At 31.8% G+C, this 25,044-nt stretch overlaps 2 protein-coding genes across 3 annotated transcripts; one reads left to right on the top strand and one right to left on the bottom strand.

Annotated features, from left to right (window-relative positions):
• The first annotated feature begins 425 nt into the window (after positions 1-425).
• On the top strand, positions 426-6,734 carry LOC139987533 (trypsin-1). The gene is made up of 7 exons (XM_072003887.1): positions 426-647; positions 2,099-2,282; positions 2,618-2,780; positions 3,209-3,417; positions 4,344-4,546; positions 4,765-4,819; positions 5,413-6,734. The coding sequence occupies exons 1-7, from the start codon at positions 579-581 to the stop codon at positions 5,526-5,528; spliced, it is 999 nt and encodes a 332-aa protein (XP_071859988.1). The 5' UTR covers positions 426-578; the 3' UTR covers positions 5,529-6,734.
• Positions 4,571-24,999, bottom strand: LOC139987529 (soluble guanylate cyclase 89Da). 2 transcript variants are annotated; one of them, XM_072003880.1, is made up of 13 exons: positions 24,909-24,999; positions 15,234-15,433; positions 13,782-13,975; positions 13,357-13,490; positions 11,998-12,234; positions 11,028-11,230; positions 10,420-10,527; positions 10,137-10,305; positions 9,329-9,472; positions 9,041-9,194; positions 8,617-8,726; positions 8,007-8,096; positions 4,571-7,928 (listed from the first exon to the last, which is right to left on the bottom strand). In XM_072003880.1, the coding sequence occupies exons 2-13, from the start codon at positions 15,335-15,337 to the stop codon at positions 7,818-7,820; spliced, it is 1,758 nt and encodes a 585-aa protein (XP_071859981.1). In that variant the 5' UTR covers positions 15,338-15,433; positions 24,909-24,999; the 3' UTR covers positions 4,571-7,817. The 2 variants fall into 2 exon arrangements, with proteins under 2 accessions (XP_071859981.1, XP_071859980.1); XM_072003879.1 differs by lacking the exon at positions 24,909-24,999 and adding an exon at positions 21,084-21,496.
• Positions 25,000-25,044: the final 45 nt, after the last annotated feature.

Below are 25,044 nucleotides of genomic sequence, written 5' to 3'. Positions count from 1 at the left end.
ATTTTCGGTAAAAGAGATATAAAACGAGTGCTCCATAAATTCGAGTAATAGGTTTCAATAAATTTAGATAATCCACATTTTTCTAAAAAAAAAAAAAAATAAGGAGATTTCGTACTAAGATAACAGTAAATGATGATTATGCTGACAATAAGTAGGAAAATAAGAAGATAGTTAATAGGTCATAGTAAATTACAAAATTTCTATATATGTTGTTTATATAAGCGATATACCATCGTTTAATACCGAATGGACAAACAAGATTGGCAAACCATATAATCGACGGTGCAGGATTCCACCTATACTTGCGTCGTTTCCATACGCAATGTTGTTTGCCTACGTCTGTGAATTTACATACGGTCAGCCTAAATTTTCACCTCAGCTACTCGCCAGTCCACTATTCCGTATAAATAAAGAAGTGACGAGCATCGTCGAAGTGTTGTGTGAAAGTGTACGTCGACCTGGTAGGAAGTGTAGGTTCCGAGTCCGATTCAATCGGTTGCTCCCTTTTATTCAGTGGCCAAGCGGTACAGAATTCATAGTATTCGTTCCGTGACAAGAAAAGTGCGATCGACGCGAACATGTGGATCCGTACGATATTCTGCGTGATCATTGTGTTCGCAGCAACGTGTGCCGTTAATTGCGAGAAAGTAAGTAACCGATTAATCGTGGTACATCGTTTACAAAAGACCTCGACACTTTCCCAAGCCGTGCACGAATAATTGGATTAATTGAGTGAATTAACTTCTTATAGTTAATTAAAAACATATATAATTGAAAACTAATTTATTCGTGAAATTTCGCGAGTCACGAGTTGTAAGTTATTCGTAGGGTCTACAGATCATTACACTCTATTGTTATGGATTATTTTACACAAATATGGATGATAGATACGTAAAAAGTATTTGTTCCAATATTTCCTAAATTTAGAATCTATTTCTATTGTATTTATTTAAAATATCGCTAATTTAATACGCGTAAGAGTAGAATATATGAAACACTAATTGAAACTGTCGTACGTTGCTACATATATTCCTTTAATTTGTGTTTTATTCATACACGAAGGTAGAAAAATAACATACGTCCTGAAACATTTCATAATTTAAAGATATTTTCTGACATTACATGTCTGTATCATTTGGACACATAAAAATGAAAAATAAAGAATTGCCTTCCCCTTATCTGAAGAAACATTTGACTGGCCTGAAATAAACTCGTCCTTGGCGAAGTTAAGGTCGATGTTTGATAAAATAGGGGTAATGAAATTGAATGGCTGAATTGAATCACGAGTGAAGAACGATAGTATGAAATTCTTATAGGGGCATTCTTTCCTCTTGGGGAATCAAACGTAAGCTTTATCTTACGATTTATTAAAGTTTTGTTTTTATGTGAGGCGTGAGAGGAAACTTAATGTAAATGGCTTCCTTTTTGCGAAAAATAGAATTTGTTATAATATTTATTGGGTATAATCTCTTACCGCTTTGCATATGTAATGAGAATTTATATTGAGGACACATAACGGCGATGAAAGATGTTCAGATCAATGGTCTGTATTTTTGCAATCGTACGTTCGAATCTGAAATCAAAGATTGAAGTACGTGCTTGCGTGTTGAATATTTATCGACTTCAATTTTTAAACATAAATATTCAAAATATAAATGTGCACGATAAAATAATCTTTGTTCTTCTGAGGACCGCATCTCTTGTTAGCATGTGAAAAATTGATCTTTTCTTAGCTATTAAAGGTAGAAACACATTTTTCGGATAGTTTTGTGAAAAAGACGTAATACACTAAAATTTGAACGACCAGTTTTATAGAAAATAAATATATTTATCGCGTTTAGTTAATTAATAATATACTAAAGCATAATGTGTGAAGGCATTAATTATAACACATTTATATCAATATCTCATTCTGTATATTGTACAATTGGTTAATCATAAGAAATAATAAAGCCAGTTTGCAATAAATATTAGGGATCTTGTTACAAATAATATAAATTTTTCGTTTAAGATTTACGAAAAGTACAAATGCTTGTTTCCAATATATTGTTCCTGCAGTTAAAACAACAAAAAGTGACATAAATATAAAAATTTATAGTTACGTCCGCCAATCCCCATTGAAGAAGTTGACTTAAATGCAACGCAGTATAATATAGCAGCTACGGATGATAAAAATTTCTGGGAATGGCTGGCCAGTTTAATATCCGCTGGTGGATCCATAACAGTACCCGTGACAACAACTGAACTTCCGAGACCAGCGGCTGAATCGTGTTTACCTTGCAGTGAGTTATACTCGAAATAAGATTATTTGTTCAATATTAAAAATTTGAAGGTGTACAATAAATACTCTTTATAATTTATTTAATACAAATCAATTTATATAAGTTTTTCATTTACAATTTTGTGATACATTAATATTAATATTGTTAATTAGGATTAAAAGTAATGCTAAATAAATTCAGTAAAACAACAATAAAGACTCGGATAAACTAGATTCGAATAAACCAATGAATAAAAATTGGTATTATTTTGTTTTTACTTATGTCTTTGTTTTTCATTTAAAGAACATTACTTAATGAAATTGATTAAACTTATGCAATAATATATTATTTTCTAGAATGTGGTTTAACGAATACACAGAAACGGATCGTAGGTGGTGTTGAGACCCAAGTTAATCAATATCCATGGATGGCATTAATGATGTTCAGAGGACGATTCTATTGCGGTGGATCTGTTATAAGTTCTCGTTATGTATTAACCGCTGCTCATTGTGTCGACAGGTGATTTCATAATATTATAGTATTCATATAGTAATTTATTATACACGATAATAATGTATACAGTATTATACAGTATATAATTATATACAGTAACAATGTAGCAACATCGGCAATATCGTCAGTGACATTAGAACAACTCGAATCATTTCGCTGTATCGTATACGATAATAGTTATAATAGGATTGTTATGCTACGTTATTTTGAGATTATTTTCCAATTTGATGTAGAAATTTGTGACATTTTCGCTTCTCTTAATTTTAAACGATTTTTCTAAAAATAACAAAATAAAGAGTAGCAACTTTTCATTACACATGGTATAATATATATAACAATGACACCACACGTGTGACTCTATTTAATCGACCAATTAATCCATTGATATCTTGATCTATTGTGACATGAATTCAATCCATAAATAATTGGAACAGGTTCGACCCGAAACTCATATTAGTTCGGATATTAGAGCACGATCGCAATTCTACCACAGAGACAGAGATTCAAGAATTCAAAGTCGAGAAAGTGATCAAGCATAGCGGTTATTCGACGTACAACTATAACAATGACATCGCGCTCGTCAAATTGAAGGACGCCATTCGATTCGAAGGAAAGATGAGGCCTGTTTGCCTTCCAGAACGAGGTAACGTTCTAAATATTGCGATGGTCAATGGTATAGTAGCTTTGTGCATGATATAAATCATAAATAAATTTCCATTCGACGTAATATTTCTTCAAAATGCAGATTTAACGATAAGACGTTCACTATAATTCAAATTCTAGTTGCTTTGTTTACTATGATTCATTCCAATGCAAATTCAGAAATATCTTTTCTTTTTATACGTGGGGAAATGCTCATAGACACCCCGCTGCTCTTCCGGGGAGCGGCGGGGTAGTGTCGGACTTGCCGACTAAAACCCCACGGTGGCCTACCTAACGCTTAACAAGAGTGCCCCGGGACCTCTTACGAATTGCTGCCGGAGCATTCCTATGTCTTCTTCCATTCTGAGGGAGCCACTCCTTAGGTCTAATTTGGGCGTTAAGAGGGACCACACTTCTTAACACCATTCCCTGGGCCGTCGTGCAAGTCCGAGGAAGACCCAGAACCTCCTCGGCATGACGAACCCTATGACCACCTAGGGCGACGCAAAATCACCCTTCGACGCGGTACCCTATAAGGATGAGAAATATTCACCCTCTCCCGCTCTGCTCGCTCCTTTACGAGCATCATTTTTATGGAGAAAAATTTCAAATAAAATTCAAAAATATCTATTTGAATTTCAATTAATATTAATCTAATAAAATTTAGGATAGATAGATTTTTTGTTGGGTTTGTTTATCTTTGTTGGATAGATTTGGATTATTTTAATATACGATATTTGAGGAGCATTCCACTTGTTATCAAATTGTTATATATATCTTTTGCAATCGCAATAGAAGTAAAAATAATACTATTGTCAAAAAGAAGTATTGTGCCTGCCCTTATTAAACCTACGAATATTAAAAAAAGATACGGAAATAAAAAGTTCTATTGTATTGAAAAAAAGCACATATAAACTCTATTTTCAGCTAAAACTTTCGCTGGATTAAATGGAACAGTAACTGGTTGGGGCGCATTAGAAGAAGCAGGCTCGATATCGCAAACTCTGCAGGAAGTGACGGTTCCGATTCTCACGAACGCCGAGTGTCGCGCAACTAAATATCCGGCGCGGAAGATCACAGACAATATGCTGTGCGCTGGTTATCAAGAGGGAAGCAAGGATTCGTGTCAGGTAATAAAAGAAAAATTCCTTTCGTTGTTGTTTCTAACATCTTTTCGATTTACAACACGTACGAATAAAATTGTTACGTCTTTATACATTTGCATTTACACATATACATTGACACATATACATACATCAAACTTTTGTGTACACGTTTGTCGCTTAATATTAAAGAGAAAAATATGCTGTTTAAAATTATAATGTTTGATTCCTTCTTTTTTTATTAGGGAGACAGTGGTGGCCCCTTACATGTTTTTAATGACAACGGTTATCAAGTAGTTGGTAAGATTCGTGTTCTATCGTTTGACAAAGAATAGAAATTCGGTGGAAGGGATACAAAGCGAGTGATAAAGTTGCGTATTACGTGTCAATGAATGATTAATATGTTTCTAAAAAAACAAAGAGATTTCGAACTATAATCACAAGAACAGCTATAGCGACAATAAATTGGAAAATAAGAAAACGATTAATATTAGTAAATAAAAATATTTTCACATATTCCCACAACTGAGTGTTATATACAAACAGATTAATTGCTAGTGACTTTGGAGAAAGGAAATCTCTTACATATATTTATTTCAATTAACAATATTTAATTAATAAGAACCAACTTTCCAAATTCTTGTCCCAGTGGCAATTGCAGAAGATTGCATGTTTCTTAATAAAATTACCAATTATTAATCTCAATCATAAAAGTAAAATCACAATAAAATTACCAGTGAGAAATGTATTGATTTACAACCATAAAATCGTAATGCAAAACAAATTCTTACTCCTCGATATATTTCCGGAATTCAGATTAAATTAGGATTCGCTTTGTATCTCGTCCATTGATTGTTTTATAGCTAAACGAATTTACACATCTAAATTCGCAGGAGTGGTATCCTGGGGCGAAGGATGCGCGAAGCCTGGCTACCCCGGCGTTTACAGCAGGGTGAATCGTTACCTCTCATGGATAGCGAATAACACCGAGGACGGGTGTTATTGTTAATTTAAACGATGAATAATAATCGAAAGGTCACGATACGTGTACAAGAATCTTGACTCATGTTTCGATTATTTTTAAATTCATCGTCCTGGCTGACTGAAAACTTAATACTCACACAATCCTACGAATGTATTTTTCAAAAGACTAGAATTCGTCCTCGTGGAATATTTCTTCCAGGAATTTAGGATTTTAGCGAATTTTTATAGTCGACCATGAAACAATATGACTACAAGCTCAGCATATTTAATCTTGATGGTCTTTCATTCAGTACTAAATTTATTTATCAACTATACATATATAGATTAACCCTCTATAATGTCAAAATTATGTATCTATGTTTTTTAAATATTATTTTTCATATTTATTTTATCCTCTTATTATCAAGTAATCTATCAATAGCTATTGTTAATTTCTACTTTGATAAAGGAATTTAAAATTGTATATCTTAGAACTAAAGTTATGTCAAGACTTTACATTATGGAATGCAAGAAAATGATCAAAATTAGTAAATAACGAAATTTCAATATATTTTCATAGCTAAGCCGAAGCCAAATGAATTAATTATTAGTGACTATGGGACGAAAAGAAAAGAAAGTATGTAATCATACGTAATTCTTAATTTTATTCTCAACTATGAAGAAAGATAGAAGACTATAGAGGGATGAAATTAGTTTCATGGAGTTTACGAGAAGTTAAAAATAATATCTAGCTTCGCGATCCGTTATTCTACGTCGATGCAGGCGAGACAATTGAAAATTAAGGCACGTATTGAGCGTCCGACTCGTACATAACATCGAACGCACGAGAAAGAAAGTCACCTGGACTTTCTCTGTTTTTTTTTCAACGTGGAATTTCGGTGAAAACTCACGTACCTGCTACCCGAACGCAGCTTGATTTGTCGTGTCACGAAGAAATCAAACGCCTATCGTGTCGTTTGCGTTACTCGTTATACAGTGAAACGTTGATTGTTCTTCATTTAATACAAATTCGATCATCTAAACGATCGATCGATCGATTTTATGAAATTAAATTCGTAATATTTTCCACATCTTAGGTAATTTAAATATTTATAGCAATCTATACGTAAAATGTTCGATAATACTCAATTTTTAACTTGATTGTAATTTTATCGTTGTAGTTTATTTATATTTGCGTTACAAACAAACTTTTTATATTGTTAATATTAAATAAAATTATTGAAATTTTAAACCCGATTGTTTGCAATTGCTTAATGAAATATTATCCTGTACAGCAACAAGTAATTTCTTTCCCCCCAGATAATTCTTTAAAATTATTTTTCTGTGATATTCTGAGACATAAGTTGATAATCTCTAAATGTTTTATTATATTTAACACAAACCATGCATTTAAGGTCTAACACCTATGCGTATATCTTTTCTGTACAACAAACACTGTTTTAAATGTGTACTAAAAATATTATCAATTTTTAAAATATTGAAGCTAAAAGGTAATAATAGTAAAAACAGGGTACAAAAGATATAGGAGTGAAAGAATTGATGTGGAAACGAAGAAAATAAAAAGAAAAGAAAATGTTGCGGGAGGAAGGATATAAAGAGCAATTGAGGAAGCTTAGCTCAGCAAACAGTCTCTTAAGCCTATAATATACCGAAGGTAGCGAGGGAAGTAAGAAAGGGAAAAAGGGAGGAAATAACTAAAATGGGAGGAAAGTTTGTTTACTATCTTTTTGTAACTAAATTCCGTATTTTTTTCATCATTCGACAAATTATTGTATAAAACATTTACATTAAATAACATTGAAATCTATGAACGAGTAACACCTAAAAAATATTTTAGTAAACGCATACGCCACGATTATTCACGAACTATCATATCTCTATACATCACCATAAAACTAAAACAATCTAATCAGTATGTCGATTGCACACGTGATTGCACATCAATAAAGTGATTCTGATTGGTTCTAACACGGTCCCCTTTAGTCAGAATATCCTATGCAGTATTTTTTCATTTTTTCAAAATATGAACATTTTTAAAATATATTTGAAATAAATATCTTGTGTTTCTTTATCTTTCAAGTAAAATTACACTACACAGGGTGTTACGAAATAAAATCTTTGAATTGAATATCTTAGAATGAATAAAAAAGGGAAAAATATTTATGGCACAAAGAAAATAATAAAACTTTATTTTCCCTCAGTTTTTGTATGATAGAATGGATACTTTAACTAAGAGGGATCCAATCATTGAATCATAAAAAGAAATATGATTAGTAAATAATTAGAATTATCTAATTCGCCATTTGACCACGTTTTAAATATCAGTGACTAGAAGTCCTTCCGGCTTAGTAGCTTGTTGCTCGGTCGATTTACCGTCCGTGTCTACTTTGTCGGATAACCAATAAGTTTCCATGTTACCTTTACCCTGCACGGAACAGTAAACCAACGAATTATACAACATGGTGTGCGGGAATCCCTAAATTAAACTTTCTGCGATACGAACCTTGACCCAAACCAATCCGCGTGATTCAACGTAATACCGATCCGATGGTAATAACGCTTTCACATCCGATGAGATCTGCACCTTTCCAGGCTGAATCGTGAAAATGTTTAAATCACTGTACACTGATAAATTTGAATTGGTCGAACATGTAAATCGATTGTGTCGTAAACATAGGCAATGAAAGGATAAGAATTTTTATTTCTTTTGAATTATGACAGAACAAAACGCAATGTAGAACAGGGTTTAAAACAGTATGTGTTGAATTATTAAATTAGAATACTAAATCTGGATAAGTTGTAAGTTCAAAAAGGCTATATACGTTTCGAAATTTAATTTTGATTAACTTGTTTGTAAATTGTTAGAAATAATATTATGGAGTTTCTACAGTTGTATTTACTAGCGAGGTAAAGCAGAAAATATTTTTAAATGTATAAAATTATATTAATTCAAGTAATTCAATTCCAGTCATAGTAGCACATAAATTCTATGTTTCTGTCGCGTTCTGTCCCTTCGTATAAAAAAGATTCACTCGTCTATTTAAATTTATTCTGCCTCGTTCTGCTCATTCAATTCTTTCGCGATGGAATTGACCATAAATAAATGAACTTACCAGACTTGTCGTTTGCATCCTAGAAGCAGTATTCACAGTGTCACCGAAAAAACAATATCTAGGTACTTTGATGCCAACTACACCTGCTACAGCTGGTCCAGAATGGATCCCTAGGAAAGTAGAACACATTTGTATTATATTACGTTCCTTCTCGCTCAAGATATGAAAGAAAACCAGACTATCTGTCGTAAAAACTAAGTCTACTTTGATGGCAACAAAAAAAAAAAAAAAAAAAAAAGAGGATAAGACAGCAAAAAGAAAACGGAATAGGAAAGATTTATTTCAAATGAATCTCGGGCTAAATTGCCTATATGACTTTTAATATCTGGTAAAAAAAAAAAAAAAAAAAAAGAAGAGAAAAGAATGAAAAGAAATGAATTATAAAAAATGAAATATATTGGAAACAAATCTCATGTTAAGTTACCTATACGAATTTGAATATCGACACCAGAAGGTAACTTAAGGGATCGGACGTGTTTCAGCAGCTGTAGCGAAACGTCTGCGATATTTTGCGCATGATTTTCCGTTCTATCCGGCGCACCACTGGCTGCCATATAGACCCGGCCGACTGTTTCTACCTGTTGAAAGTCGTAAAGGTAAAATATCTTGCGTCTATAAAACAATCGATGCATTCTGTTCTCGCGTGTATTTGTATTTTATTTTTATTCTGACAATAATGCAATGGATTGCTTAAATTGCATATGAAACTCACTTTGTATACGTTAAATTCATCCATCAGCGAGTCGAAACAAGAAAAAACAGCGTTCATCGACGAGACAATGTCCATTGCACCTTCGATCGTTGAGTAATCGAAGTCGCAAAGCTCGCAGAATAACACGGAAATAGACTCGAATGACTATAACAGGAAAAGAATATTGAAACACTAAACTAACATCAATGATTTTGATTCCTTGCTTTGTAACAATTAATTTTTCCTGTATTACAAATTTTGTTATATTTAAAGAAATTAAATTGCCACTTCATCTATTCGAAGTTTCTACTCTCATAGCTTAACCTTTACACTGCATAATTAATTTCTCTAATTCGAAAAATCTTAATTTTAGAATAAAAAGAAAGTTCTGTAACCTTCGCTCCTTTTTATATCTTTCACCTTGTCAGCATCTATACCGTTGTCAGCATCGTCACAATGGAAGAAAATAAATTCTAACAGCTCGAGGATCAAAATCATATCCCTTCATGAATTATGGACTGACGACCACAGTCAAATATGGCAGCGTAAAGGTTAAAGTTTAACACGATCAATTACCATAATATTTCGAATAAAACTGATTACGGTACGGTAATATTTCACAGAGATAACGTCCAATATTTATACAGTGTCTGTTATGCGAGCGACAATCGTGATAAAATCGTGACAATATATGCATATTTATACATTTTGCTACAAAGAATGATAAAATATATTACAATAATATTTCAAAGACACGTTACAATAATATTTTACGAGATCTTGAAAACGCTAAGCACTTAAAATATTACTTTACAAGATCTTCAAATACCTCGCAAGTGCTCAAAGGACAAGCTCCAGCACGCAATCGATCAGCAACCGTCTGAGGGATCATGGAATACAAAAGCTCGTCGCTCTTATTCTTCCAGCGATCCAGTAACGCGTAGCTGTTTTCCAATTCGGTCGATCTCTGCTCAGCCCTCTCAAACATCATCTCTAATCTGACATAACGCATCGAAACATATATGTATTTTGTCGATGATTTTGTATCTAATTGAAACGAGTGGAATTACAGTTCAGTCAATCTTACCCGTAGTTAAAAAATAATATTGTACCTTCCGCAATGTTGCCATCCGGCGAGTACTAACTCACGGCTCAAGCCATGAGGATTTAGGTCGTTCAGGTACAGGCCCATGTTAAGCAATTCGTCTAAACTGTTAATTCTGTCGAAGATATTTTGATTGTTTTATATTCTTATCGGTTTCGTTCTTTAGTATTTTGAGATGAGCAATTCAGAAGCCGTATTGATCAACTACATGGAATATTAGAAACCCATATAATAGAAAAATGATATGTCATTATTATCTAAAATTAGTTTTCAAATTATCTTATTTTAAATTCATTTAGAATTTTTTTATTATTAGACGTAGAATCAAATATGAAGATAGGAAATTAAGAGTACTATATCAAGAATTAAATCTTTTCACTCTTTATATAGTTACGTACTAACCAATATCCATCCATACTTTTCCATTAAAAAATCCAATTTTCTTCTCATCATAAATAATCCATTTTAAACTTTTGAGCGATAGCGTAGGTCACTATCTTTGTAAAAGTTGAATATCAATCACATAGTCATAACCAATAAAATCAATAAAATCGAGATATGTTGACCAATTTAGCTTCTGAGAGGCTCATATATATATATGATTCGTCAACTTACAGGGGACTACATAAGAAAATAATTGCTTTAAGATCCTCGATATATCTCATTTGACCTTTCAGTAGTATGCTCCTGGCACCTTGACTGCCTCGCCTATCCAATCCCGAACTGGTGCTTGGGGTATTGTCTGAGTTAGATGAAGTATCGTTATCGTTTAATCTGACCAGCTCCAATTCGAACATCACAGAATGCAAGTACATCACCTGTCCACATGCAGGTAAGTTATCACTTTGTCGAATACTTTGATAAGTATGGATGCCAATTAAGAAATAGATTGTTGATGAACTTATTAAGGAGGAATTAATTACGATGGTCATGTTGCGAGAGAGTAACTAAGACGAGCTTATCTTAAGAAGATAGTAATGAAATATTATTTTCTTGGGAAATAGGTAGATTTTTATAAAACATAAAATACGTAATCAAGGTTTCTGGTTGATTAATTTATTAGTTAGTACGCGGAGTAATGGCGATGATATTGAGAATTTTTACTTTAAATTTTACGTATGAATTTTTATAAATATTCAGAATTTAAAGTAGAAGTTCACGATATTAATGAAAACTTTATGAATGTTTAGGTAAATTCATAGTAAAACTTAAGTAGAAATTTCCTTCACCCATTAAATATTACTCCTACGTGTTTTTAATGTTACTTGGACGAACTATACTTTATAAAGTATGTAAAAATGTAATATAACTTAATGTCCCGTTAAATAGAGCAACCATTTGGTTCGACAAAATTATTAACGATGCAGTATAATAGTAATTAAAATAAATAACAGTTTAGAAAATTATTTTCCAAACGTGTAACTTCTCGAAATGGAAAGTTATATCAACTCAATATGAAAGACTCTTATACGAAAAGACATTTCACATGGATATGAGATATATTTATATAATGCAATATCCTTATCTCGTAACTTCGAGAAGATTAGAAACTTTTTGCTTTATTTGTCATAAAAAGTTCCCTTACATTTCCCCATGTGAAAGATATCCCTTTAGGCCTACGGAACTTAAAAACATCCGTGACGTGTTTATTCAAAATGGACGTACTGCCACCCCATGCTTGCAGCAGTTTATCACCGGCCCCCAATATTCTCATGTCCTTGTTGATTACCACTCCAAATGGGAAAAGACGTAAAAGGAACGATACTGACACCGGTGCCAATTCACGGCCAAGTGGAGTTTTCATACTGTTGTTCTTTGCGATCTAAGAACGTGAACATGTATAGTTATAAAGTTTCAGTGCACATATATATGTAAATGCAAAGAAAATAAAAAATAATTTTATTTTATGAAAAAGCATGGAAATTTTATATCGAGTATGGCGATGAACAATGTAAGAGCTAGAATAATTTATTCCAATGTTCTAAGCTAAAATCTTAATAGCTTTTTAAATTTACATTTTATATAGAGGTTTCATATTGATTAAAAATAATTTCTTTTTATTAGAAATTAGTAAGCGATACAAAATTTTCCTTTTAACTCTCCGCCAGCAATATACGTCGTTAAGGTTCAGACGAAATCTTTATTGTTTAATTTCTCCCAAACGAAGGTGTCAAATAAAAAAAAAAACTTACATCTACAGGACTTTGACTGAGTAAATACTATTTGCTTCGATTAGCTTCGAGTAGCTCCGATTCAATTCTAAATACTACGATGGTAATATGAGCACCATACTTTCAACGACTCATATTACCGCCCACGTCGTTTTAATGTCGCGTAATTTTTTTTCATTTTCATAGACAATATACCAACCTCTTAGCGATCAGTGCCTCGTCTGGCTTTTATGTTCCTTATACGTTAATAAGTATAAGATATACAGTCTTCCTTCCTCAACGCGTGTCTCGTGTTATTTTTTAATAATGAATAATCCACTCAAAAATCCCGCAAGTATAGATCTTAAGATTATTATACTTTTTTAAGGGCTGAAAATTTTCTTGATATTTTTTCGAAAGATCATAGTCTTATCGGTAAAATCCTATAATAGCTTCTTAGAATATTTGTTTATTACGAAACTGTGTACTTTCAAACAATTTCCCATTTTTTCACAACTTTGTGTCAAATTTTTATTTTTATTGGAAAAAGATTTAAACATTTGGCTGAAGTATCACTTGTATGGTAAATTAAAGGCTATGATAAATATTTGAGAATTTTTTCAGATATTTTTATAGTTGAAAATAGTAATAAATTAGGTCAGGGATTTAAAGACCCATAATGCCGACCCCCTTAGTGAAACACCATATTGCCGACGGGGAGTTAATTATTAAACTATTACTTGTACATATACCTCTTATATCACGGGTTGAAATATTTCTATGGAATTACTCACGTATTCACGATTGTCGAAATCAATTCTAAACTTAACCATTACGCTTCTGGAACCAGGAATATTGTTTGAACTTCCTAATACTCGTATAACTAAATCTGTTTCGTAAAGCTCTTTGGCTATTTGAAATAACTGACCTAAGGAAAAATATGAAAGTGAACCTTTGTTGTATATTTTGTAACTAAATTTATATCGATTTTATCTTGTGAAAAATAATTTCTTGTATCCTTTAGATTTTATCTCATTCTATAATTAATTTCAAAAATTTTTACTCTCGTAAAAGTGTTCTTTCTTTTTCATGCATTATATACGATATATATATATAAGAAGAATATATTTTTATATATATAATATATTATAAGCGAAAGTTAAAGTAGAAGCAGTCTTAAAGAGTAAAAGACTTATCTTAAAAAGTTGTGTTATCTTACCCATAAGATAGTGCGTAAATCCTTTCCTAGTGCTTCGATAAACTAACACTACACCCTGTGGGTCGACGTGTGTAGTGTACATCGAAGGACTTTTCATACGTGGATACGTGAATCTCATTTGCATGTGAATATTGTCGACGTTTTGTAGAAAGTCACAAAAATAACGACCAGTTGCTTTTATCATGCAGGCATATCTGTTACAAAGATAATAATTACTATTGAATTTCAATCTAGAAGAATCTCAATTTTACTTTTTGAATATTTGGAAAAATGGAGACGGCAGTGACACGAAACAAGGACTCTTATACAATTCGAAAGAAATGTTCTATCAGCACTTAAATTATCAGAAATTCACATTAAAATAAAATTCGTTTAGTTTCACTAAAAAAGAAAAAAAAAAAAAGAAAAAAATAGATATATTTCGAATGAATTGTTACAATATATTTCTTTAAAACTTTCTATACTGATATTCTTTAGTAATTATTTTAAAACTTGATTGATTATTCGGATGATTGAAAAAAATTGTATGAGTTACAACCATCTAGCATTTCAAATTTACAATCGACATAAATCACATCCTATGTTCCATATTCAAATAGTTCTTCCTCTTGAGACACTGAAAATTGATAAAATAGTACACCACATGATTCTGGTTGCATAAACTATAAAAAGAACAAGTAATAGAGACAATCTAGCAAATAGTTTTCAACTGCATTACAACACATGGTTCTCTTTATTTTCATCGAGTAAAAACAGAAAGCACAGTAAAATAAGATGAAACATTTGATGTAGGTAGTGGTAAATACGCCTTTTGATTGCTCGAGGAGTGGTTTGCTAATGATGCCAATTGGAGTATCGATTCAAATGCTATAAAATATTAATTGAAGCTTTTAATTGAACTTATGCACGTTCCCACAAGTAATAATTAATTCTACATCACGTAGTTCTCGATGTATAATAGTAATTGGTCCGTTTAATTAGCCAGAACCTAAATTCAATATCGTGGTACGAGCTCTATTTAATCAGGCATGTGTTTCAACTTGCGCGACCGTAAATGATTTCGACTTACAATTACACACGATTACCTGCTTCCACACCTCCAATTTTTCTTTTCTATCCACATATTATATTTCTTACATTTTTAACTTACATATTATTTTTCTTTCTTTACGTCTTTCTTTGGAGTAACATAAAATTGTTTAGTACGAACTAAACAAACAATAAAACAAGCATTTTCGCACATTTTATCTACATATTACGTTTTTTCTAGGTTTCAATTATCAATCACACATGCTATTGATATTTTTACATTTATCATTAGAGCAATGTAGAATTGTTTCTACAGCAATGTTTTTGAAGCAATATATTTCTTTACTTTAAAGGAATTTTTTATCCCACATTTGGTATCTTTAGATTGTACATGACTCATAAAACATCAGAAAATTCACTTACCCTAAGTTGCTAAAAAATCTAACGAAACACTTCCCAAAGAATTGCATTACATCCTCCACGGATTCGCCATTGTATTCGGCTAATGCAGCAGCTAAATTGGTCATAAGCTCGTCGGGATACGTTTGTCGCGTGTTGAAAACCACATGTTTGCAATCAGCTCTTTCCAGGAGCTGAAGCCACACATCCTCGCCGTATTCTAACTGTAACGAGAATTTGATGGCTCTGTCATTATTAGCATTCTTCCTGAACAAACTTTTTCCATCCTGGTTATATTACTTTCCATATTACTTTCTTTCGCATTTTTCTTTTTCTTAGAGAATCATTTTATACTACTCTTAAAAATTTTATTTTCGAAAGATTGTATTACGCAATATAACGTTATAACGAAAGCCACGTAGTGTGAAGAGAGTCAGTGAAAGCGTTATTGAAAATTTCATTTACATTTGGAATTTCAAAATGTAATATCATAGAAAATTTTAATGTTCTAAAAAAAAAAAAAAAAGAAAACTTTTTATCAAAATGTAATATGGTATAAAATAAAAATGTCAAAGTGATATATTAGTTTCTCAGACAAATGATCTTTCACGGTTCAACGTGTCGATGTGGAAAAAATTTTCAGTTTGTATTTTTATTATTTCTTTCACGCAGATTTTTGTGCCACCAAATGATTGATTTCCGATAAAAATGGTTCAAGAACGGTGAGAAGACAATATAAAAGGATAGAACGTTTAGCTGTTTTTATTATGCTCCGGGGAATATTTCACCCCTCATAGTTCCTATTGTTTCCTCGTCACGAAAAACAAAGAGCGAACTCTGTACTATGGAACTCGTTACGTCGTTTATAAGTAACGACTTTATATTCGCTGTATTTAATTTACCATAAATCAAGTTGCACGACACGTATATCTCTTATCCTAAAATTAATAAAATTTTCTTCACTAGTTTCTTTGAAAAATGCTGTTAGACATTATTCAAATGAAACTCATTTATAAACATAGAGATACTGAATTTAGTAGGTGTAAGAAAGAATTCTATACTTTTATGAATACAATGTATCTTCACTTTTAAGACTTTTAAAATTTCAATCATTCAAATATTTTTCATTTACATTGATAACTTTTTCCATTCGTTACATGTATTGATTAATTCTTTATTGTTACTCTTTCACGTCGAACTTTTAAAAGCATTGACACGTGGCTCATTTTTAAACCTCCTTTCCTTCCTCTGATATCATTTTCACAGACTATTACTTTTTATGTATATTGTACTTTATCGACTATATCTTTACTGATATCGGATGACAAATAAATATGAGAAAATATTAAAAGATTATAGTTACAATAAGGACAAGAACAAACTTTTAACCGATTATTTACGTTAAAGATATTAATAATATTTCAGCAATTTCAAAGCAATTTTTATTAATAAAACAAATTTGAACAAGTATATTTACTGTCATTGTTTTCGTAATCTTTTCTTGACTTATATTTTAAAAATTTAACGTTATCAGAAATGCTAAAAAGTTTTAGAGGATCTCATTTTGAAGTACCGCTATTTGACTGTAAAATTAAAAGTACACGCAGAACCTTTTCTGCACCTAATATTTAATACTGATCATATCTATAATTCTATTCTTTCCACACATTGGTAAGCTACAAAATCAAATAAGATATAAAATTTTATTTGTTAGATCTCATTATATGATATATGAACTCATTAATTTAATTCGTGTCTGTTCTTTTCTACAGGTGATTAATTTGATATGCATAAAGTACATGTGAAGTGAACTACAATTAGTACGCTTGATATTAAAAATACATTACTACATTTCACAGAACGATCGCTTAATACACATGTGTATATCATTAATTGTGCAAAATGTTGTTCAGTCTACATATTCACAAGAAATTGATTCGCGCAATCAAGCCAATTTCTAGTTCCCCGTAGAATAATCAATGCTGTTTCCGACATAATGACTTTAGTCACGAAAATTAATATCGTCTTCACATTAATGAGACCTCGTGAGATTTAACATGTCAAATGGACACGCAAATTTTTCAAATAGAACGAATCGTCAATTTTTAATTATCAAATATCAATTAAGCGCTGAGTTATGCACAAGTACAACATTTATCATATATTTTAATTCTATCAGTCCTCGTTACAATAATTACTTTGCCTCATAAATTATGTACAAACGATTTTCTAAGTTCTAATGGGACGATCCTCTAATTTTGTGATCAAATGGTCGTCTACCTTTTTAATCGAACGATTCTCTAATACTATGTCCAAGAGAGAGACTTTTAATCTTTTAATTAAATGATTTCCTAACTTTCAATCGATCGATTTAATACCCCTAAAGATCGCAATTACCTTGTAGAATCCCTTCAAAGGAATTAATCAAGACGGCGCGACCCATGCATGCTAACAGAGATAGTGTAGCTAGTTTTCCTCTTACATAAAATTTATTCGTTAAAGTTGCCTCGTAGTTGCAGAAACTTTAAACGAGATATTCGCTTTCGTAGATATTTACCGAAGGACAGTGAACAATAAATAATAAATTGTCGACTAAGCGGTCGTCATTGATACAAAAGTTATTTAGAAAAACAAATTAGCGTCCTTAAGTGACGGAAGAACGATGCTATTTTTAAATCTTCGTACAATTAAGGCGTCTTACCGAAAGGAAGTCTGAATCCATCCATATTCAGCTAGCTCGTTTGTTGCGTACCTTCAAACCATTTCCTTCGGCCACTACGTGATTCTTTTCGCAACGACTGATTATTTTCGGACGATACAATAAATCAGCAACTTGCACGCCGCTTGATAAACACATCGATATACACGATCGTTCAAAAGCATCAAGATACTTGCTTATTTTTGACACAATGTACTTTCATTATAAAATTATTGATAGATCGAACTATACTGATTTTGTTCTTTTTGACCACCATACTTACGTGTAATTGAGCTATTAAATTGCCCAAATCAAAAAGTCAATATAATAATTAATAATAAAACTGTTGTTTATGATCGTCACACTTTAAACTATTTTGTTATTTAACAAGCTTGTGCCTCAGGTTCTTTCATTTCTAAATGAAAGATCACAGGAAAACATAAGTATCTTTTCGTTGATTTTCTGATCTTCATCTTTAGTCACGAAAATCCATACTCTAGTCATTCATTTACTTTCGTTAAATTTAAATATGGTTACTGTAAGTCGAGTAAAGTATTCAAATATTTAAGGACGGTAGTGTACGGCAATTTCATTTTGATTGTACGATCGAAAAGGGTTGAGATTTGCAAAGGCAACAATTGCCGAACAAGGAGAGGCAATTTTCCGGAAACACAATTCTATGGTTGTATCCGGTCGTTTTGCTCCGGAAACGAGGAGAATTAAAAACTGGTGCAGGAATCAGGATATTTATTTCAGTCATCGATACTTAAACAAATTGGGATACTTTATCAAGATGATTAAGAACGGGCGTAAATCGCCGAGACTGAGAATAGGAGGATATTGGAGAAAGCTATCGCGTTGCAGATCGGATCATGTTCTTTTATGATTTCTATTCCCAAAGAAATTCTTTTCGATTAATTTAATTCATATTCCCTCAGGGTGTTCTATCGAACGACTTTCAGTCTGCATTAATTAGTTTCCAATTATATTTGTTGGATAAATGTAGGCATTAATTATATACGCTATTGTTCGCGAGAACTGAGTCACGAATTATGCTGTATTTTGTAAGAACTGAATTGTTAAATAATCTATGATAATAAAATTATTTTATGATCTTTCGGTTATGAATTATATTCAGAGGATTCAAGAAAATTGTACAGATATATAACTTTGAATGCCAGTTACGTATCCATTAAGACTTACAGGTTGAATTAAATTAAAAAAATAAAATTATTTTATAATCTATTTGCCATAAATGATGATTACATGCAATAGAAGAAATTTATAATTATTAATTACTAGAATGCATAACTATTCATCTGCTACATAAATTTAGGAAACTCTTTGATTACCTCTTAGTAAGAAATAACATTTAGCGAAGCAGAAAAGAATGTAGAGGTTTATTTCCTATACTAAAAGCTTTATAACGCAATGCGATATTTGTAACAGTAACAATAATTCTATAGAATTATATACAGTCGTTGAAGAAGGTAGTAGATCTTTAAAAAAAATTGATAAAAGAAAACTTATGTGCACCATTAACTGCAAAGTAAGAACTAAAGGATACTTTCTTTTATTTTGTATAATAAATAATCGATACGATTTCGCTTTGCATCTTTACACGATATTTCATAACTGTAAAACTTCAACAATAGGTGAAAGATTTGTTCTCGACCTGGTATACAGATTCATTGCACATACTTTCAAATACCCCTATGTTTTTCTTATAAATTGATGTACATATATCTACTAAGATAACAAAGTTTGATATTTCATAGCAAAATGGTACGCGTATGTATAGAAATAAAAAAGTAATGACATTTAATGGGGAAAAAAATACTACTGCATTTAGAGAAACTTTCATTATCAGTTCAACTGGTACGAATCGAAGTGATCAACATCAAGTATACAAGGTGATGCTAAAAATCAAGATAAGTCACGTTTTTTTAAATATAAAAACGAAATACCATAAAAGATTTTGATTATCAAGAATTAAATATTACTTTTATAAGTCATCCTATTGTTACTTGTTAGAATTGTGTTTAATGTTTCATATCTTTGTTTTATAGAAGTTACTTGCATTTAATACAATTATATTTAATTATGCTTCTAGATTTTAAGTTATTCATCGAACTAGGAAACACAAATGAATCTATATGTATACTGCATACGTTACCAAATATTTACATTCATGTCTGCAACAGGAAATATTTAAACACGGACGTAAATAACTCGCGAAATATATAAAACATAAAACAAGATATTCCTCGCTGACAAAGAATTCTGTGAATTTTATTAAAAAAAAAAAAAGATGATACAATCATAATATATGAAAAATTTAGACGCAAAAATGCACATAATACGCAGAAATATATAAAACATCCAAAGCAGAATAGTCGTTATAATATTTAATACACAACATGAATCACTATCTAAGTTCCATCTTTTTTAGATATGTTCACAAAAATAGGAATTTTTATACGTATATCCGCGATTTATAAAGACCACGTTTATTCATCTTACTATTACGAATCGTATTAAAGAAACAATTTATTGTAACAGTTCAAAAGTTTCCTTCTAGCAATATTGTGTCCCTAATTTTGCTTAACTCTCACAGTCCTCAAGTTTCTATCTCTGAATTTTAACAAACAAAAAGACTTCTAACATTCTAAATAATTCTCAAAAAAAAATTAAAAACCACGCGTATCAACAATTATTATTCAATTTCTTCCCGAATATTAACAATAATTTCTTAATAATAGGAAAGCAATTAACTTTAAAAATAACTGAAAGAACACAGCAGGGTTAAAACGCGGGCCCAGTTACCACATTAATCCTATACAGCGGTGCATATGCTTCCTGCCTTGCTATTTCCTTCTTATCTCACCATCGAATAACTACATTATTTTGGATCAAGGAACTATACCGCTGATCCTATCAATTCTCTTTCAACTTTCAACCCACGCACACCGTTTTAACTGCCTGACACAATCGAATACCTAAACGTAATCGAACGCTAGCACACGTTGATTCAGGATAACAGAGGAGGTACCATTCGAACACGGACGAGGAACGAGAATAAACAGGATCTTCGGGTACTGGTTTAGCGAAAAACGTAGCACTCGCACACAGAGTCGTCTATCTTTTTCTCTTTCTTTGCACATACGTTTACCGACCTGCACGAAGTGCTGCACACTCTCCAACAGCATACCGTACATTGTTCCGGCTGTTTCCGCGGTATTACTTCACCAAGTGACGTACGCATTCATAAGGAAGCAGCTCGTGCCCGGAATTAGGAAAATGCGATCTTTCGCGATCACGACGGTGTTTCTGAGCGCGGAACGTCGGTCGCATCGTCGCGGCGAACGCGTCGCACCGCCGTCTTCCAGTCAAGTGTTTCGCGCCATTACCATGCCAGTTGCCATATCAGATTGCGCTTTTATTATCTCTCTTTACGAGAGAGTGAACACAGAGAGACTGGTCCGGCTCGACGGCGCGCCTAACTTTGAGTTTCAACATTGTGCCGACGGGGGTTCAGACTCGGGAAGGGTGGTTAGGATTCACGCCGACTGCGTGCGCAGCATGCTGGTTCCTCTGCTTGCTTCCTGGCACCTTTGGACACCTGTTCATCTTCCGATCGCGTACGTACATCTGGGAATTGTTTCCCTTACGTGTCAGAAATTTTGACGTATGTGATGACAGTAAATTATATGTATGTAATATACGTTAGTCTGATCTCATTCCTGTCGAGATAGTACGTGAAATGTCAGAGATGATGACTGGGAACGTAGTTTTTGTAGCTCGATGCTTTTACATTTAACGGGTGAGAGTGATTTCCTAAATTAAGTATGTGATTGGTTCTGTTGAATAGTTTTTCTGACAATGAGAAAAATCTTAAGAAATTTAATGGATGCAATTTATATATAGACTGACCCGATCTTGTCTATTTTGTAAAGTATGTAAGGTACTAACTAGCGATTTTTGGAGGTTGAAGTTTTTAAGTTCAGAAGGTAAACGTGAGGTTTAGGATTGATTCAATCTGAAATTAGTGGAAATTCGGAGAATTCGGTTGTGTAGTATGCTTGATAATGAGAAAGGTCCTAGAAAATGTGATGAATGTAATTTACACGTAAGATGATCAAATTTTTCTTGTACAGAGATGATATGTAGGGTACGAAAGACAAAATCGTGACTGGAATCCTATTTTTTGAAGAACAGATGAAAGTAACGTTTTGATGCAACTTCGAAGGTTGAAAGGTTAAGACAGGGCTAGTAGTTTAGTCCAGTAGTAAATAAAGACGAATTGGCACTGTTGATTCATCGAAAAACGTCAATTGAATCTTGTTTCATCCGTAATGATTCTTCAAAGTAAACAGTGTATGTTTACTTTTGCATGCTATTTGACGAAACTGCTGGCTGTGTTTGAACCAGACTTTAAATGAATGAAAATGGAGAGAAGTTGATTTGTTCGATTAATTTGTCTAACAGTGAGAAAACTTCTAAGAAATACAATTGATTTAATATTTTTTCTCTAGGGATATTTTTATGAGGAGTAAATGGCAGTATGTATAGCAGCTGAGACGTAGTTTGTAAATATTAAATCTTTAATATAGTCTTTCTTTAGGTTTAAATCTTTAAACTATAATAGTAAATAGTGGCGTAGGTATGTGTAATGCATCGGTTAATGAAGTTTAAGATTAGTAAGAATAGAGGAAAGTTCATTTAATTGGACTATTTTTCTCAGGAAACTTCTAAGAAGTGTGATATAAGATCTACTTACTTACTTACGTATATCTATATATGTATCTAATATTTACCTAGTAAAAAATAAATATACGCTAATCTGACTTCTCGTGTTAAGATATTTCGCGAGAAGCAAAGATTTCAGTTAGAATATAGTTTTTGAACTTCGAAACTTTCAAGTTCAGCAATTGGATGAGTAATATTTCGACTGAAAAACTAAGTTTAAAGTTGGTAAGAATGGAGAGAAGTTGGTTTGTCTGGCTAAATGAGTGGCTTATTCATTAAGCATTCTGTCCTTTGTCCTCTCTTGAGACGATTCGTATTATGACTTTGGGGTTTAGTCCCTCTATTTTAGTAAATAGAACACAACGTATGCTTCGCGTAAACGCAATCTCATTATCAATTCAGATTAAAATTTAATCGAAATTGCTGCCTAAGGTGAGCTTGACGTCTGAGATTCGATAAATTATTTAGCTTACCATGTACTATCCAATATAAAGTAGTTCATGCACGATGAAGACACAGGCTACGTAATACATACAGATCTATTTAATCTTATTCGAGCTAATATTTAATACAAAATCAAACTATCTAACGTTTAATATATTTTCACTATTCAGGATATATTTAACGTTTTGTAGAAATTTTTACAGACTAAATTCTTAACATAAATCTAACGAGCTTAAGAATTAAACTTAATATCCCTAATATACAGATTAAATTTGATGTATTTAATTTGTCTAAACTATTTGCGTTAAATGTCTTATAGTATGAAATTTATTTAAATTTATTCTACGGTAAAATTTAATTAATTGTACGATATGAAGTATTTTATGAACCAATTTTTTAAACATACACTTATCTTTGTGATGGGTATTCGTTATACGAATGCATACGCGCGAGAGAACGAAATCGTGCGTATGATAATGTATGTCACAAAAACAAGATGTACAACTCGGCATGTAGAAGATGTACTGTTATCTTTGCTATACACGTGCCAACGTTTTATTGTGCGTAGTAGCGACATACACGGCATTACAACTCGTTTTCGAAAGTGGGAATTGAACGTGCGAAGATGGCAATTTCTTTTATTTCTACTACAGGAAATTACAGCTTGTACGAAGAAATACATGTTATAGTACAATAGTCGTACTACGAGATTGCTTTATACCACAGAAATGAAAACCGATAAGGTGCTTTTTAAATTAAATTGTAAATTACAAATAACTAAAATAATCGTAAAAATTCGATTTATTTAATTTACACCATTGGTACACATATGTGTACAAATCGTATGTTACGTACTTTTATACTGGCAAATAGATCATACCTTCTTTATTTTATTAATTTGAAATGGACTGCTAATTATATCAATTAAGTAATTAATACTATTGGCAATATTATTTATAACAATACTAATTATTTAGTTGTAATGTATACAATATATGAACAATTGCAAATCACAATCTTATTATTTTGTAAATTTGAAATGTACGATAATACTGTCATCCATACGTAAATTTATAATACATTATAGTATATCGTTATAGTAGTGTCTATATTAAATCTTTCACAATAATAAATTGTAATTAATCATATTAACAATTAACTTTAATTGTTTTTATTTTAATTTTTAATTCGACACGACACATTTTGTATCTCCCATTCTAGAATTTCAATGATTCATCTAATAAACTTTAATCAGTAAGATAGGAATCACCAAGTATATAATGTTTCTTGTCATTGAAACTGATTCTATGATAACACGAACGTACCATGTTAAGAGTGATGGGTTTAATTCATTTGATATTGAAATATTTTAATTTGTTGAATGTAGAAGATAACATCATGTACGTTTACTGACTACTGCAACATATAGTAATAACTACACTACATCATCCTATACCTATATAATAAATCTGAATGCTTCGTAAATATTATCGAAACCATTATCTCAAATGAAATTTAACCCACATAAAAATGCACGTTTAACGGTATAGAAAAGGTATACGGAAAATATCTTCTTCAAAATATAATTGTAACTTTATATTTAATTCACTACAGGAAATTCTGCAACAATAAGTAAGGCTAACCTTCAAAAATCACGTTCTTCTTAGGTATTCTTCTTACGATCTATAGGTTGGAATATCTGAGATCGATATATATACATATACATATAGATACATGTTTCCATGGATAAACACCATCATTAACTACAGACAGATTACAATACGCTTCAAATATTTTGATATACTCACAAAGGTCAATTAACAATCAAACAACAATCAATAGCAATCATATACGATTTATATCAGGGTCGTTCCTGAGTTTACACAATGTTATTCTAATGTACGGCGTTTTGAATGAGCGTCGTTCCCATCGCTGACAGTAGGC

Source organism: Bombus fervidus, chromosome 5, assembly GCF_041682495.2.
Source record: "Bombus fervidus isolate BK054 chromosome 5, iyBomFerv1, whole genome shotgun sequence".
NCBI classification, from domain to species: Eukaryota; Metazoa; Arthropoda; class Insecta; order Hymenoptera; family Apidae; genus Bombus; species Bombus fervidus.
This window is presented reverse-complemented; position numbering and strand designations above follow the sequence as displayed.

Coding starts and splice junctions, on each gene's coding strand:
- LOC139987533 (XM_072003887.1), top strand. CDS start 579: ATGTGGATCCGTACGATATTCTGCGTGATCATTGTGTTCGCAGCAACG. Junction 2,283..2,617: donor TGAATCGTGTTTACCTTGCA/GTGAGTTATACT, acceptor ATTATTTTCTAG/AATGTGGTTTAACGAATACA. Junction 3,418..4,343: donor TGTTTGCCTTCCAGAACGAG/GTAACGTTCTAA, acceptor CTCTATTTTCAG/CTAAAACTTTCGCTGGATTA.
- LOC139987529 (XM_072003879.1), bottom strand. CDS start 21,125: ATGTACGGTATGCTGTTGGAGAGTGTGCAGCACTTCGTGCAG. Junction 9,473..10,136: donor GTCCTTTGAGCACTTGCGAG/GTATTTGAAGAT, acceptor TTCCTGTTATAG/TCATTCGAGTCTATTTCCGT. Junction 8,727..9,040: donor CGATATTCAAATTCGTATAG/GTAACTTAACAT, acceptor CTACTTTCCTAG/GGATCCATTCTGGACCAGCT.